At 37.2% G+C, this 18,257-nt stretch overlaps 1 protein-coding gene across 5 annotated transcripts in view; it reads right to left on the bottom strand.

The window, feature by feature from the left end:
* BTBD9 (BTB domain containing 9) overlaps positions 1–18,257 on the bottom strand; it is a 395,116-nt gene that overhangs the window by 351,059 nt on the left and 25,800 nt on the right. For all 5 annotated transcript variants that reach the window (XR_009222005.1, XR_009222001.1, XR_009222002.1 and 2 more), the window contains exon 2: positions 979–1,190. Coding sequence is in view for 1 of the 5 variants with exons in the window: in XM_058554444.1 (XP_058410427.1) it covers positions 979–1,190 (212 nt within the window). In the remaining 4 variants the exon portion in view is untranslated. The remainder of the gene's footprint in view (positions 1–978; positions 1,191–18,257) is intronic.

Genomic DNA, 18,257 nt, shown 5'->3' with positions numbered 1-18,257 from the left:
TGTACGAGTTCTAGCTAAATAGTAAATATTTCCAAGAGACAAACTTCACTGCAATGTGTGAAGTTCACTACTCTAGGTATTGCTGTGTTGCTGTCTCGGTTAATTCTAATTATAAAAATCAGCCTATAGTTTTCACTAGAAGGTAACTGAAATTTTCTCTAAGCCACTGGCATCTCAATTTTTAGATCAAGTTTCCCAGGCAAATCCATGATTTTATGGATATGGACTCTATGGACTTATCAAGAATAAATTATCACTCAGTCAATAATTCAGTGATGAGTCCATTTTAACTAACATTAGGTAAAATGTAGAGTAATTAGAGTTCAGTTTAACATTTATAACCCTAGAAATTAAGGGTTTGAGTAAAAAACAATAGCTACATATAAGTATTAGTAGGATTTTTACATTAATTAATACACAAATATTTTGTTTAGTTTTAGTTCTAATATAACTATGAAACTTAGTCTCAGCAAATACTTAAGTTTCCTTTAATTTACGGTTGTCAAACTGCATGTCTTAGAAACAGATCAGTGGGGTTACCTACAGGTCCTGGACCTCAGTAGTCTGAAACTAAGAGGTATACATGCTCATTAGCAAGTCTAGAGTCAGTCTACCTATACAACCAGAAGCCTATCTGCCAATAAGTCAGTATAAGTTCCATTAGTCATCAGCTGTAAGGAGAAGGCGAGGGCAATTAAGACTCAGCCTGAGAAATATTCTTGAGACCTTGAAAAATGGTTGATCAGGTACAGTCTAGCCTGGGAAGTCTTCTAACGCCTTAATTCTAAGACGGTTCCTGAAGGAAAAGGGGATTTTCAAAAAATAACAAAAAGTCTACAAAGATGAAATTCTTATAGATGTTGAATTGAAGCACTCCTAGAATTTACTGTTATGCTTTGTTACATATTTTTCATAGAGTAGAAAATACCAGGGCTTTCTACAAGTGACTTGAATCTTCAAAAAGTATTACACACTTACCGAAAATATTGGCACCTCGCTGCTAAAATTACCCTGTGGGCAGGAAAACGTTTCTTTTCCACAACAAATGTGACGTCGCCATATTCTTCTCCAATCAACAAGGCACCAATATGTTCAGACAAAATGTGCACATGATCAATTTCCCCCACTGCAGTAAAGGGGCGAAGAGGGTGGCTGTTACTCATCTTGTAGAAGAGATGATAGTCGCTGATCTATTACATAAAGAAGGGATGAGAGTTAGTAGGGGGAGGAGAGTATACTTAGAAAATCACATACCATAAACATAGCTAAGTAAAAACTTAAAATACTTAAAAAAAAGCAAAAAGTGCAAGTCTTCAAACACCAATAGCACTTAAGGCCATCACAATCTAGAAAACTGCACCCAAATACAGGTTCCTTATTTCTCAGTACCTCTGGAAAAGGAAAATCAACAACCAGAACTCCTCTTTTAGCATAGATATATTTTTATTTTTTATTTAATTTATGTTTTTTGGTGAGGAAGATTAGCCCTGAGCTAACATCTGTTGCCAATCCTCCTCTTTTTGCTGAGGAAGATTGGCCCTGGGCTAACATCCGTGCCCATCTTCCTCTACTTTATATGGGACTCCTGCCACACAGCATGACTTGATAAGCGGTGCATAGGTCCATGCCCGGGATCTGAACCCGTGAACCCTGGGCTACCGAAGCAGAGTGTGGGAACTTAACCACTATTCCACTGGGCTGGCCCCTATCGATACATTTTTAAAGGTTGGGTATAACTAAACTCAGTAGAAAAGTCATTCAGGCACAGATCTAGACCTAAATCACAAAGAGAATAAACTAAATCATCAGATTTCAAATAATTTCAGAGGTTTTGGCCTGAAACCAGCTTAAATATTTTATAAAAAATTATAATCTTCTGAAGTCATAAATAGCTTGACATTTATTAATGAAAGTTTACAGTAAGCATCCTAAGCCCCCTCAAAAAAAGAATAACCCCAATATTTTTCTCAAAACTATAACTTTCAGTTGAAACTTGCAGCTCCGGGGGCCGGCCCCGTGGCTTAGTGGTTAAGTGCCCGCGCTCCGCTGCTGGTGGCCTGGGTTCGGATCCTGGGCACGCACCGACGCACCGCTTCTCTGGCCATGCTGAGGCCGCGTCCCACATACAGCAACTAGAAGGACGTGCAGCTATGACATATAACTATCTACTGGGGCTTTGGGGGAAAAAAATTTTTTTAAATTAAATAAAAAAGAAACTTGCAGCTCTGATGATCAGGTTGCCTGTGTTTACCAGAACATCATTACACATTTAATCTTATTTACAGGTACTTCCTTGCTTTTGTATGCAATGCCTTTCTACAAATGTAACTGAAAATCAAAGAGCTAAAACTTAAGAGCTTTACATATTAGAAAGGGGGGTTATGTTCTTCGAAAACTTAAAAATGCTTATATTCTTAAATCTCTGCTGTATTTGCACGTACTGGTTTTTCAGGTGTAAGTAACCCAGCAAGTAGATGAGAGCCTTCCCCAGTAATCAGGTGCCTGAGGTGGAGGTTTGGCTGAGAGCTCAAAGGTGAGCAGCTACCCCTCGACTGCACCAGAGTCTAGGGGAATTGAGCCAGATATGCTCTCTTGACTAGACCTCCACACCTTCTTGAACTCTCCATTTGGACCAGGATTAAAGGTTAAGGCATTCCTGGGGCCGGCCCCGTGGTGTAGCAGCTAAGTGCGCACGCTCCGCTGCTGGCGACCTGGGGTTCAGATCCCCGGCACGCACCAATGCACTGCTTGTCAGGCTGTGCTGTGGCGGCGTCCCATATAAAGTGGAGGAAGATGGGCACAGATGTTAGCCCAGGGCCAGTCTTCCTCAGCAAAAAGAGGAGGATTGGCATGGATGTTAGCTCAGGGCTGATCGTACTCACAAAAAAAAAAAAGGTTAAGCCATTCCTAATCTTTAAACTTCAACATCCAGATCCATTATTATCAAGGTGGGTGAAAAATCGTCTTTATCCCCAGAGACTGCAGTGGAAGTTCTCCAGTTCTCCAGTCACCTGCTACTCCATGCCCACCCCCAGCAGAGGGAGCAAGAGCAAGGAATGTGCTGTGGAACAGCATGGAGGGTGAATTAGGCAAGAAGACACCCTCCTCAGGTGATTAAACAAACTTCTGGCCCCCTAGAGTAGGAGCATCAGAGGACCACCAGCATACTCCCCTCATTGCCAAGGCAAATCCCTCTCCCTCAACTGCAACCTCCCTTTGAAAACCCTAAAAACTGAATCATCTCCAATCACCTGTGTATGAAAGACCAAATTCAGCTTAAGAGGAGCTATTTAGGGCCGGCCCCGTGGCTTAGCGGTTGAGTGCGCGCGCTCCGCTGCTGGCAGCCCGGGTTCGGATCCCGGGCGCACACCGACGCACCGTTTCTCCGGCCATGCTGAGGCCCAGTCCCACATACAGCAACTAGAAGGACGTGCAACTATGATGTATAACTATGTACTGGGGCTTTGGGGGAAAAAAATAAATAAATAAAAAGTTAAAAAATAAATAAATAAAATGATTAAAAAAAAAAGAGAAGCTATTTAGGAGTATCAGCAAATCATGTGTGTTTCAATCATCTAATGTGTGACACAACCGTCTAACATAGGAGTTGACAAACTTTCTGCCAAGGGTCAGAAAGTAAATATTTTAGGCTTTGCAGGCTATACTGTCTCTGTCACAACTATTCAACTCTGCTCTTGGAGCCTAGAAGCAGCAGTGGACAATAAGTAAATGAATGAACCTGGCTATGTTCCAATAAAACTATTTACAGAAAAGGGCTGGATTTAACCCTCAGGCTACACCTTGCCAACCCCTGCTCTAACATATGATCAAGGATTGACTGTACTCTAGACAAAGGGTTAGACTGTTCTGTTTTCTGGCTGGGTTACCCAATCGATGTTCAAAATAACATGGTCATCTCCAATGTTAGTCATGAAATTCTGAAAGCTACTGGTACCTGATTTCAAAATCCCATTCCTCTTCAACACAAACTCTCACATCACTAATCTAGTATTTCAATGACGGTGCATGATAAACAAAACACTTTCCCTGGCTGAAAGGATGCAATGTATATACCCAGTATAATATTCTTAAAATTTTATCCAGGTCATGAGTAAGACTCAGATGATTTACTAAATGACTCTTTTTTTTTTTTTTTGTGAGGAAGATCAGCCCTGAGCTAACATCCGTGCTAATCCTCCTCTTTTTGCTGAGGAAGACCGGCTCTGAGCTAACATCTATTGCTAATCCTCCTCCTTTCCCCCCGCCAAAGCCCCAGTAGATAGTTGTATGTCATAGTTGCACATCCTTCTAGTTGCTGTATGTGGGACGCGGCCTCAGCATGGCCAGAGAAGCGGTGCGTCGGTGCGCACCCGGGATCCAAACCAGGGCCGCCAGCAGCGGAGCGTGCGCACTTAACTACTAAGCCATGGGACCGGCCTACTAAATGACTTTTGATGGACAATGATTGATTTCTGGTTAACTAGCTCAAAGGTAAATCTATAATTCTTCAACTGATACATAATAAACATTAATACTATATAAATATCTTTCTTAATAGGTTCTCCAGATCTGTACTTCATTAAAACAATTTCATTTTGCTAAATTTTAATTTTAATTATGCTTTTCCAACCAGAGACATAAAGCAAATATTACCAGGTACAGAAAATAGCCACTTAGTATAGAATAAACACAATTTTTATTGGCATATAGAAATAATTTTAATTAGACCAGTAATTCTCAATGAGCTTGTCACACCTTGGAATAACATGGGAGCTTAAAAAAAAAGAAAAAAGATGCTTGAGCCCTACCCATCAGAGGTTCTGATTTATTGGTCTGGAATGTGGAACCACTACTCTAAAATGATTCTAATGAGCAGCCTGGAAAAGAGCCACTGATTCGGACTCTGTTGTTCTAGGTTCACATCCCTTACTCAGGTGCACAAACATACAAACAAGATATCCGCCGAGAAAATTCACTTAGGATATGATTCCATTTTGAATCTTATTGCAAAGAGGCAAATGGTGCTAACAAAGTTACCAATGCCACAGTTTGTATGCAGAAAATATTTTCACCCGATGCCCTAGGCCGATCTACAAACTGATAGTTTTGGTCCACCTACTTGCATTTTAAAAAGCATGTTTTAGAAACCATATATCAATAAAGTTCATTTTTAAACCACCAATTTTAATTCGATAAATAAAATTGGAAAAACATTTTAAAGTTCATGGAGTAAAACTGTTTACTGAATTGTTTCTTAATCTTCAAAACTTATTCTGCCACTAACGACATATGTGATCTTGGACAAATTTTCTAACTTCCATGAGATTGTTTCCACAGTTATAATGACATGGTTATAGTAGTTTTTTTAAAGTTATATTGTATTACTCTGCCACTGCCTTTTAATATCACTGTTTTGGCCTGTCATGTGAAACGGACTCTCGCGACTCAGCATATGATTGTACTCAATGGTTGTGATTGATTACGGCAAGAGAATCCAAAGCAAAATCAGCAAAGGTTTTGAAAAACCACATGGGGCAAAGTCTGGGGGAAACCAAACATAAGTTTCCAAAGGGTCCTCTCCCAATGGAGTTGCATTTTCTTGTTGTTGTTAGTGCCGTCTAGTCAATTCTGACTCCTAGCGACTCTGTGGACAGCAGAGCAAAACCCTATCCCATCTTTTTGCACCATCCTCTCACCTTCCAGCGCTCTATCAGACAATGTTCTGCTGCTATTCATAGGGTTTTCACGGCCAATTTTTCGGAAGTGGGTGGCCAGGTCCTTCTTCCTACTCTGTCTTGTCTGGAAGCTCCACTGAAACCTGTTCACCATGGATGACCCTGCTGGTATTTGAAATCCCAGTGGCATAGCTTTCAGCATCACAGTAACATGCAGCCACCACAGTACGATAACTGACAGACAGGTGATGTGGTTTCCTGACCGGGGAACAAACCTCGGCTGAAGTGGTGAGAGCAAGAGAGAATCTTAACCACTAGAGCACCAGGGCTGGCGGAGTTACGCTGGATGGGCTTAAATTCTCCCAGCAAGCTGTGACAGCAACTCGTAAAATGCTGCCAACCAGGAAGCTTGTTAAAGACTCAATGCCCAGGGTGTTTAATGAGGGCTGTTCTTGTAGGTAGCCCTTACCTGGCACGTATCCCAATTCTAGACTCCCAGAAGGAAAGCTGTGTTCAACATAAACCATACTGTTTGTATAAACAGTTTAAGTGAGCCACTCTTATCAATTAATGGCAGGAAGCCTTCTATAATCTAAGTCCCCAGATGCCAGACACGGGCCACCTTGCAAGCAGGCCTTTCTTAAGACAGCAGTTCAGTCCTGCCATGTTAACTTTTTTCTGTATAGCTCCAGAAACAACCAGGGGATCTAATAATCTTACCAAAAGCACTGAAAACAAGGAGTCTAAAAACCTATCTGATATGCTTATTTAATCCTAGATTTGGATAAAGGAAAGGGATACTAAGAATATAACCCACCTCTCTGCCCAAACGTATTCCTGACCCTTGACCTCCCAGTATGCCAGATCCAAACAGTTTTATGGACAGGTTTCTTCAAAACTTCAAGGATCAGATAATTCCAACGTTATCTAAAGCATTCCTGTGCATATGGGAAGAGGTAAAGTTTTCTGCTGCTTCTTACAAAGCCAATATAATCCTGACACAAAGATGTGACCACACCCACACTCTCAAAGACCAGTATAAATGAAAAAAAATCCTATGTAAAATATTGCAAAACAGAATTAAACAGAAGGATTCATGACAAAGTGGGTCAATTCCAAGGACAGATGAATATTAGGAAAAATCAAGTCATCAAATTAAAAGGTCAAAGGAGGAAAAAAACATATAATTAGCTCAATAAAAGCAGAATACCTTTTTAAACAATCATTAATAAGATTTATAGAAAAAAGTTTTAATTGAATAGAAATAAAATGATACTTCCTTAACTTGATACACACATACGCAACCTAACTGTAACAGATGTAAGCATCTGGTTAATAAAACACAAGAAACCTTCCTAGAAAGTTCAGAAATAAAACAAGGACATCTACTCTTATCACTATTAACATTTTTCAGGAACAAATGAGAACGCAATTAAGAAAATCAAGTTAAAGGCAAATGGATTAGGAAACAAAGAGGCAAGATAATCACTATTTGCAGATAATCTGATTGCCTACATGAAAAATCCATAAGAATCAACTGAAAAAATATGAGAGAAAATAAAGGAGGTTCACTAAGGTGACCACATAAAATTATTATATGAAAATATATAGTATTCTTCCTTATCAAAAACAACCAGCTAGAAAATATAAGGAAAAAGATTTGCAATTTATAACTGCAAAACACATGTAATACCTAGGAATAAACTCACAGAACATGTAAACTATAAAACTCTACTAAGGGATTTAAGAAAAATAAATGAAGAGACATAGATCGTTGGGAGATAGGAAGATCCAATGTTGTAAAGAGACCAATCATCTCTAAACCACCATGTGAAAAAAGTGTATTTGTTATTTTATTGTACTTTATATTGTGAACAAAAACAATACTTTAGTAACAGAAAAGATTTAACAAAACATTCTTGGTAGGGACATATGGTTAAACAAAATTGATAAACGGGCACACATATTAGAACACTGAGAATGAGAAGTGAGAATTTTATATTTATCAAGAGGTTTTTTAAGCTTTCAGACACAGTTCTAATTAACACAGGAACTAAAAGTAATGCTGATGAGAATCATAACAGAGTTTTTAAAGTAAGCTGGAGTAGAGCGTTCATCTGGAAGAATAAGTGTGTGATCTGGCATAGATGCTGAAAAAGAAGAGCAACGAGAGGGGCCAGCTTATTAGACAGGAAAGCAAATCATAATTAAAGCAATTAAACAACGTTATATTAGATAGATCATTAGAACATATTAGTCCAGAAATAAACCCAAGTAGACATAGGAATTCAGTACATATATAAATGTAACATTTCAATTTAGTGGGAGAAAATATGGATTTTTTTCAATAAAAGATGTTGGCTAGCCATTTTGAAAAAAGTAAGCTGGATATTCACACGAGCACAAAATTAAATACATAAGGATGTCAACTTCAGCACCTTCTGTAACAGTAAAAAATTGGAAAAAACTTCAACGCCCATTTAAAGGGAACTGGATAAACAAATAATAGCAAGTCCATACAATGGAATATTATACAATGATTTAAAAAGAATAACGTCAGACACTCCTGATACTGAAAAAAAATCCTCAATATATATATTTACACGCAAAAAGGCAAGCTACAAAACAGTATTACAGTACAATTTTATTTTGTTAAATAAAAAGCAAACACCAAACTGGTAACAAGGGTTAACCCAACGGATCAGGGTTGTGGGAAAAATTTTACACAGTGCATTACATATTTCTGTAATGTTCAAAATTTTAATAACAAGCATTTCTTATTTGTAATAAAACCATGTACAAATATTTCAATAACTTTGGCCACTAAAATTACAAAGTAAATTAGTGTGTGTACGAGACAGCTAGTGTTTTAATTTACCACAACCAGCAGTATCTGACTTAGTGACCAAGACAGAATGGTGAGCAGAGGGACTATACATTATCTCCATAGATAAAAATTAATTAACAACTTGAAGGCAAGGACAAAAAGTTCATTATACTAGGACAGGCAAAAAGTAATGAATATCAGATACCCGGGCAGCATGGCCTATTAAGAACACTCTATCTGATACATCCCAACTAACGATCTTCACCTTAGAAATTTTCAGTATGACTTTTTCTAGACTTAAGGCAGATTTTCTCAGATGCAAACAAAGTGCTCTGAGATTTGGTCCTGTTGACAGCCCCAGAGCCTAAACTTGCTGATGTTCACAGGACAGAGCAAGGGTAATCTATGCCCTCAAGCTGTTCCTTCAAGGTGGGAGGAATGAGAAGTGCAGGAAGGCAGGGGGAACAGTGACTGACTCTAAGAGAGGGCAGGAATACATCAACCAGGATACAGTATCGTTCATGATACTACATACAATTATTAGTTAAGGGTTCTGGGACTTCATATGGATTTATTTACCAGTGATGGTGGTATAGAAACTACACTTCTTTTTGTGATTGGTTAACATTCATGAATTCAAATGCATCAAAAATCAAAAAAATGACTAAACCAGCAGTAATAAAATTCTCAGGGTTACTGACTGCTTATTATGCAATAAGAAACCCACACCAATTTGTTCTAACCAAAATAATAAACAATGTCCATCAATAAAGTGAGAGTACCATATGTATTCATAACGTTGTAATGTTATAACTGCCTCTTCGGAGTCTGAAAAAACCAAGTCGACCTAAATATCGATTTCTAAAGCTCACTTCTAGCAAAACTGTTTACAAACTTTTCTTTAACAAGGGCTTACCACATTTTTTAGAATTAACGTTTATTCTCCAGAGTTTAATCAGGAAATAGACAAAGAGCAAAGTTCCACCAGGTGGAGATGCCAATGAGTCCTTGAATGCTATATAAATGTCCCCTGGGAAGCCCTCTCCGCCCCGTGTATTTCCTGACTGAAAGGCCTTTATGGGAAAAAAGACCTTCTGCTCTTTAATTGCAAAATATAAATGATTTTTCTCTTGAGGAAAGAGATGGCATTTACAAGCATATGGTTTAGCAATTTCTTTCTGCTCTTGGTACCCATGTGGTGTGTAATTTGAAGTAGTATTCCTTAAACTTTAAATTAATATTGCTTGGGGAGATAAATGATGTCCTGTCTGCATCTTAAACACTCAAAAAATCACATTCTCATGGGAAGGATACCGCACTTGTTTTGATATATACTCTACCCTTGTCATCCAAAAGTTTGAATAAACAGGTGTAGACTGACCATACTGGTAGATATAACCTTGATTGTGATATTTTGCAAATGCAATTTAAAATCCTGCAGAAGAGTGATATCACCTGGGCAGTAAAGTGCTACAGTGAGAACCATGACTGGAGTTCATGAGCATTTTCTATTTTCAAGATTCCTGAAATTTTTTTCTCTGGAAAAGATTAAATGATTTCCAACGTCCAGTCCAGCTCCAAATTCTTGTCACTCTATGATTTTATATGTTTATAAATAAATATTTATAGATATGCTCAGCTTGGAACACTACAGAACTGTATCGTAACAAAATATTTGACAAGATTATCTTATTGAGAGTGTATGTAACTCCATTTACCAATTACCACATTTATTCTCCATATCTTTGCCAAGGGACAAACTAGTTTCTGCATCTGTATATAATTCATTTGATAAACAATTTATAGAGCTCTCTGTACCATACAGGTCCAGTGCTAGGTGACAGAAACACAAAGATTAATAAAAGATAAAGTCACTACCTTTGAAGAACTCTGTCTACTATCTACTGAGCAAGGTAGGACTAGATGACAAATAATGTCAATTCTAGAACTAGCAGGCCATGATTTTATGATTTTTAGAAAGTCAAATACAGTTATTTTCCATAAGTACTATACCAAAACAACTACAACTACGCTAAACACAATATTAAATGAACAGGAACTCAGAAAATTATCTGTTAGACTCTTGTATCAGCATAAGAGTTACTATTCTGATAACTGGCTACTTGCTTTCCAAAATAGGGTGCTCACATCCGAGGGAGAGTGCAATACAAACCACACACATCTGGGAAGAAAACCTTAAAACTTCTACTGATATGTATTAACCTAGAAAAATTAGAAAAAAATTAATCTTTAGTAATATTTAATATGTGGATGGACATTGCCTCCCTCTCATGATCTGTATGTCAAAAACAGTCACTTGTCTCATAAGATAAATGGGTGTCTTGAGAGAAGAGTGGGAATTCCACAGAGGCAGAGCTGAAGGTAGTGTCCTCATGCGTTCAAGGGAAGTATCAGGTTTACCTGTGTCTACTTATATGAATTTCCAAATTAGTGCTCACAAAATGACAAGTGGATTAAAAAAGGTTCCTGCAAGGAAACCACTGATTCAAGATAATGTAACCGTGCTAACACAAACAACAAGAAAATGGCCATTATGGCGACTCTACTCTTAGTAATCAGATTTTATAAGAAGGAGACTCCCCAGTAAGTCCTAGAGATCTAATGCACAGTATAATGAATATAGACAACAATATTGTATAATAATCATCAAACTTACTAAGAGACTAGAACTTAATTATTCCAATCACTAAAAAGAAATGATAATTATGTAATGTTATAGAAGTGCTAATTATGGCTACAATGGCAATCATATTACAATATATAAATGTAGCAAATTAACATGTTGTACACCTTAAATTTACAATGTTATATGTCAAATATATTTCAATTAAAAAGTGACCCCCAAATTTGAAATAATCATGAAGATCATTTGAAACATACACTGTTATTAACAATGAACCTCCACACAGAGGGCTTTAAAACATATGTTGAATAAATAAATATTAGTTGAATGTTTTAACACAAAAAGAAGCTTAACACAAAATTACAATCTAGTAGCAAATTAACCATTTTGCAGTCGGGACACAGAAAGTACTTCTCATCTAATAATAATGGTTACTATTTATTGAGGATTTACTATAAGCCAGGCAGAGTCCTAGGCATTTTATACACACATCTTATGTAATATTCAAAGAACTGGATTAAGTAGATACTGTTTTTTAATCCTATTCTACAGATGGGAAATTGAGACAGACAAGATCAGGCAACTTGTCCAAGGACACAGACAATAAATAGCAGATTCAAACCAAGGTCTTTCAAGGTCCTGAACTTATAAGAGCTATGCTGTAGTGACATGGAAGAAACCAGAAATGATTTTAACTCTGACTCCTAGACCTGCCAACTAGTTCCTCATACCAGCAAGTAACTAGCTCCTCATACCAGCAAGTCTCAAACTTTTTTAACACATCCTTATTCAGACCAGGTAAAATATGCCATGGGTGATAAGAATGAAGTGTTATTTTCCAAGCCAACTTTTGGAGATTACATACACATCTGCTTTACTAATACGGAGAGAATAATTCATATTTTAACTGCAATGCAGTTAAACTCTAGTTATTGAAAAATTACAGACTAAGAATATTGTTAATACAACATGCATCAATATATGCTACAGGGTTAACTGAACAACCTATAACAAATTAAATTGATAATGATAAGGCTAAACAGTAATTTATAATAAAAAAACAAGAATAGAAACAACTGAAAAGCACAATCAACTCAACAAACATTGACGATATGTATCTTTCCAAAAATGTAAAATAACTCGAACAATGCATGCATGTTAATATGTGCACTACAAGCTTTGCAACGTTGCTACAGATTGCATAGCAGCCAGACTTCTTAGTAGAATACTAAATCAGAATCCTTTCTCTCTAGTATTATGCTAATGTGTACTTATGAATGCCACATTTTGCATACCCTTAATGCTTCACTTGATTAGTTAGTAGTAATTTCCAAAGGATATATATAAATGAAAGACTATGAGATCACCTGAAATTTGCCAATATTTTTTGATCAGGGCCCACCAGTGGCGTTGGGCCATCTTTTGAGAAGTGTTCTCCTAGACTAGGCAATGTTTCTGGCTCAGTTTGGCAATGATATCTAATTCTGTGTTGGCTGGGAGAAGCTACTCTATCATTCAATCACAAAATATCTAAGACTCCCAAGGCAAAAACAGCCCAATACATAACTTGCAGTATTACTTTTATTTTCTATTCAAGGCTTCTTCAGTTTCTCTAGATCCAATCTTTAATTAAAACAATATTTCCCAAATATTTGCAAACAAAAAAAGCATTCAAATCAGATATCCTAGAAGAAAATAAATATAAAATGACCCAAGCGAGCTTCATTCTATTATGTTTTAAAGTTTCCCCAAATACTGAAGCTTGCTTCTTCTTCTTTCTTCCCTACAAAGTACCTTGTTGAGCTTATGCTTCAGAAACAGATACGGTACAGAAACTCAGATTTTATTAACCTAAATTCTGAACGTTTACCCAAAGACCTACGTTATCCAGCCACCAACCTTCCCTTGGTCTCTCAGCTCTTTTTTGTTCCTCTGTATAACTGCCTGTAAGACAACCTTCTACAAGATGGGATGACTTTTTAGGAACAAGTCACAGACTGCAACTCTAAGTGGCTATCACTTACAGATCTCAGAGTTTATATAACTATCCTTTCTCAGGTTCTCAGCCTTACTGGGCCCAAGTCCACTGAAAACTGCATGAACTGTATGCTGGGAACAGAAAAACATATGCACCTAGAGCCAAAAAACAATGAAAAAGTCATGATGAATGCAGAGGTTATTAGTTGTAATAATATTTGAAAATATAGGACAAGCCATTTCTGTTTAATTTCTTCAGTGGCAACTTACGAGTCTGTAATATTCTTGCCTAGATTTAAATTATATGATATTTTCCTAATTAATAAAGGTTATTATAGCATGAACTCCCCATTAAAGCAGTGGACTCATCAATTGCAACAATTTAATTCCTTTGTAGCAAAGCTACTGTGAACATTTGCATTATTGTCTGTGTAAAGGAAATTGGCTTTTCATTTGTAGATGTTATAAAAATGTTCTACTGTGCATACTTTGAAGCAGTTTGTTAAACCCCGATATCTTGGCTATCTTCCGTGAAATGGTGAAATAGAAAAAAAGATCAAATCTGAGAAATTAGTCCACCTAAAATCTTGATTTATAAGTTTATTTGTGGCCATTCTAGCACATAATCTAAAGGAAATGTTCACAAATTATACTAGTCTTCCTTCTAGTTTTCTTCCCCTATATAATCTCTTTCCTTCAGCTTTATGAGCATTGTCTTTATTCCTCCAACACCACTCTCTACTGCAATGAAAAAGGAAAAAAAAGAATGAAACTCACTCAGACATAATTATCCTTACGTAGTCTAGGAGTTACTGTCCAAATAACAGCCACTGATGTAAATCTACAGCCAAAGCCAAATCTACAGCGTGTATGTAAGAATACGGGCATGAACAGTACATAGCCAAGCAAATAACTTTCATTTTAGGAACAGAAAAATTTAGGCAAAAAGTTCAAAAAGTCTATGTCTCTTAAGATTAGGAAAACAAACTTTTCCTGTAAAACCGTCACCTTTTCATGTTCCAAACTTAATCTTACCCCAAATTTTCCACAAACCCCCATGAATAAGCAAATATGTGGCCTGCCTTTCACCCTCTTCTGGTGCACATATAAACTTCACTTACGCTGTGGAAGAATAAAACCCATAAAAAAAAGAGAATAATGTCTGTTTTTTTCTTCTGTTTTAGAACAAGAACTCTCAAGGGTAGTGGATGGTCTTCTGTATTCTGTGCAGTAATACCCCCAAGCTGCTACTGAATAATTGATGAGTTTATGATTAGACTGCTATCCTCAGTTTTCAACAACATTCATGGACCAAATTTAATTCACATCTAATATTGCATTCTATTTCTTTTGTCGTGATCAAAATATGCATCAAGGCTGATCTCTGTTCCTTAGAATTTCATCAGTTGATTCTTTACCTGAAGTCATAATCTTAATACATGACCAGCTCAGCTACAGCACCAACTTAGGATGTCACCGACACAAATTCTCATAGCCCATCAAGAAAAGACAGATACTAGGACCACGCCTTTATGAGAGAAACAAGCCTACAATGCAGGCACCTTAGGAATAAATATATTGACACAAGAGGAAGAGAATCTATTTATATTCTTTAAGCAGAATACTTTCTGAAGGTCATTTCTAAATGAAAAACTAAACTGTGATTATTAAATTTTTAATGTTAAGTTGGATTTCATTTAATTGAAATGGCCTCACATTATCTAACAAACATAAAATGATCAAATGTGGCAGAAATGTGCTGCTACATTTGATCATTTGATGCCTGCAGTCTATTTCCTTCTCTGAGTTTGTAAACAAAGAAGCTTATGTTTTACTTGGCCAACAGGGTGGGGTCACCTGCTGCTGAGGAAACAAGACTCATAAGACACTTCCTTTGCTACACGGTACCCATGGGTAAATCTAAAGCAACCCATACACCCCATGGATAGGGTGGGTTTTAAATAGTGGAAGAAGGCAGCTTTTTAAGGATATTAAATGAAAGATGTTCCATGCAGACAAGGTGGCAAGGGCAGGAGTCTTGGGGCACTATCAGAAAATGAGAGACTGAAAGGAAGTTTGAGTAAAAGCAGAGAAGAAGAGATAGAAACAGATAAACAGTATAGTAGAACCTTGCAATATAAAATGTATCTAAACTAAGATGCCTCCAAGGGAACACAGATCAGAGACTGGGAAGTACTCATAGTTTTGCTGGATAAGATCTGGGCAAATCATTTCAAGTCCCCAAGACTCAGTTTCTACCTTGGAAATGGGGTGGGAGGGGTTGGGCTGCATTCCATGGTCCTTTCCAGTTCTGAAACTCTATAACTAAATCATATATGTATGAAACAATGCTCTTACATACTGGAACTATACACTGGTTCAGCTTTTTGGAGGTCAGTTTGGCAGAATCTGTCAAATTTTTAAATATACATTTCCTATAACCATGCAACTGTACTTCTAAGGTTATTAATTCAGCATTGCTTGTAATAGGAAAAAGCTAGGGGACTAAAAGTCCATCGATACGGCAAGTGGAAATAAATTTAACGCATCCTGACGATGCAGCCATTAATAAGAATGGAATAAATCTGAATGTCCTAACTGGAACTCCAAAACACAATAAGTGAAAAGAGTAGGCCTCAGTAAAATAGGATTCATTTATGAAAAAATATATATGTGTGTATGTATATATTTAAGAAGGCACTTAATACCTACTTAACCAATTAAGTAAATATATAGATGGAAAAAGGACTGCAAGGACACACATCACACTGTTAACAGCAGTGAGGTCCAGGGAGGGGAGTGGGAGTGAGGGGACAAAAGGGAAGGAATAGGAAGTTTTATGTGTAAACTCAATGTACTTCTGAAGTGTTTCCTTCTTTTATTTATTTATTTATTTATTTATTTATTTATTTATTTTTTGGTGAGGAAGATTGGCCCTGAGCTAGCATCTATGCCAATCTTCCTCTGTTTGTTTGTTTGTTTTTTTTTGTATGTGGGACACCACAGCATGGCTTGAATGGTGTGTAGGTCCACACCCGGGATCCGAACCTGTGAACCCAGGGCTGCCGAAGTGGAGCACATGAACTTAACCGCTATGCCAACAGGCTGGCCCCTGTTTCCTTCTTGTAAAACAAGAATCAATTTATCTTTTATATAAATGATATTTCAAGAAATTTTAAAAAGTGGAAACAAAAAAGATGATGAGCTATTTACATTTATCAAAAGGAGGTGGCTCCTTTTTTTTTTTTTGGTGAGGAAGATTAGGCTTGAGCTAACACCTGTTGTCAATCTTCCTCTTTTTGCTTGAGGAAGAGTGGCCCTGAGCTAACATCTGTGCCCATCTTCCTCTAATTTGTATGTGTGTCACCACCACAGCATGGCTTGATGAGTGGCGTAGGTTCGTGCCTGTGATCCGAACCCGCAAACCCAGGTGGCTGAAGCAGAACACGCCCAACTTAACCACTACACCACCAGGCCGGCTCCAGGAGTTTTTGTTTTTTTAAGGAAAGAATGAAAACACTGATATAGATGATCTCTGACTTTTTGCACTTCACTGAGAAGCGATGTGAGGAGAAAAGAGCAAACACTGATGCCGAAAGAAATTTAGTAAATAAGAGATTTTTAAGAATTAGCTAAAAATGAGTCAAAACACAAATCCCTGGAGAGCAGTGACTAGGTCTTTCTCCCTGGTGTCCCACAAGGACAGCATTCAATAAACAAATATTGCATTGAAATGAAATGATTTAAGCATAGGTTGTAGACATAAATGTGGGACTCCACGTCATTCTCAGGAATTGATTATAAAAATATATGTGCTTATCTTAAAAATATCTCTCAACTAGTTATAATCAAATGTTTTCATGAAGAAGTTCTCCCTCCCCCTAATATTCAGCAAGTATTCGGTTTCCTAATTTCCACTTTAGTAACCAAGGTTATACTACCATGTCACACTTTGCATAATGTTTTTCAAATATTTTTAAACTTACGAAACCACTTAATTATTAAGCAGCACCTTTCTTGGTGTTCTCCAAGTCGCTAATGATTTATGATTTTTTCAATTGTACATTCTATAAATACTTCAATGGAATTTATATAAACATTAACAACAGTATAATCCTAAGAGTTAACAATCCCTTAAAAATCTCTGATATATCACTATTCTATTTTTCCATTACACAAATATATTAAACTTCTGTTGATGTGTTTTTAGGCAGTGCACAGGTTTGCATTTTCAGAACAGAGGATGGACAGGGCTGTCCATTCCTTCTACACTTCTACGTTATTTGGTTTGTTAGGATAAGGCTGTTGCTTTTTATAACGGGTAGGACCCACAGGAAGCAAGTGTTTAAGAATGGAAGTTCATGAAGGAAACGATTCAAATAGCAGTTCTAGGGATATCTGCTCCTCAGCTGATATTCAACTCAACAAATAACTAGGGAACCCTTACTACGAGCCTACCTATAGGGAGAAGTAACAGGTGATGAGCATTATCCATAAACATGAACTAAAAAGTTACTCTTCTCCTTGTGCTGTAACAGTTGTAACTTGGAGATCATAAAGCAAATGATCACTACAATTTCCTCTCCAATCTCACCTCCTCCACAGTTAACAACAGATGATATTCTAAAAACAAGTTATTTATAAGCCTTAGAATTAAGTCTTTTCCATAGAAATAATGTTACAATATGTGATGGCCAATCACAAATGCCTATTTATTCCCAAAATGCTTTAAGGAAAGGACCACCATGGAAACTAACTACGATGAGTAACAATATGGGAAAATGCTGAGTCTCAATTTGGCAAGAAAAAAGATACCTTACTAGCTTCAGGGCAATAGGAGAGAAAACCCTTCTCTACCCACCACTGCTCACTGGGTCAGACCCAGGAATTACTGCTCTGCCTTCTCCTCCTTCAGTTCCTTCATCCGCTGATTTTCAGCAGAGTTTTTTCTCTCTCTGGCTGACTAAGCAGTAGAAGGTAGTCAGAACTTTCACCACTTTCCTGTTCCCTTTGGAGCTGCATTCACCAAAATGGTAGCCACTCACCACATGTCGCTATTGCGCACTTGAAATGTGGCTAGTCCAAATTCAGATGTGCTGTAAGAGTATCATACACATTGTATTTCAAAGACTTA

Source organism: Diceros bicornis, chromosome 14 (genome assembly GCF_020826845.1).
Source record: "Diceros bicornis minor isolate mBicDic1 chromosome 14, mDicBic1.mat.cur, whole genome shotgun sequence".
Lineage (NCBI taxonomy): Eukaryota > Metazoa > Chordata > Mammalia > Perissodactyla > Rhinocerotidae > Diceros > Diceros bicornis.
This window is presented reverse-complemented; position numbering and strand designations above follow the sequence as displayed.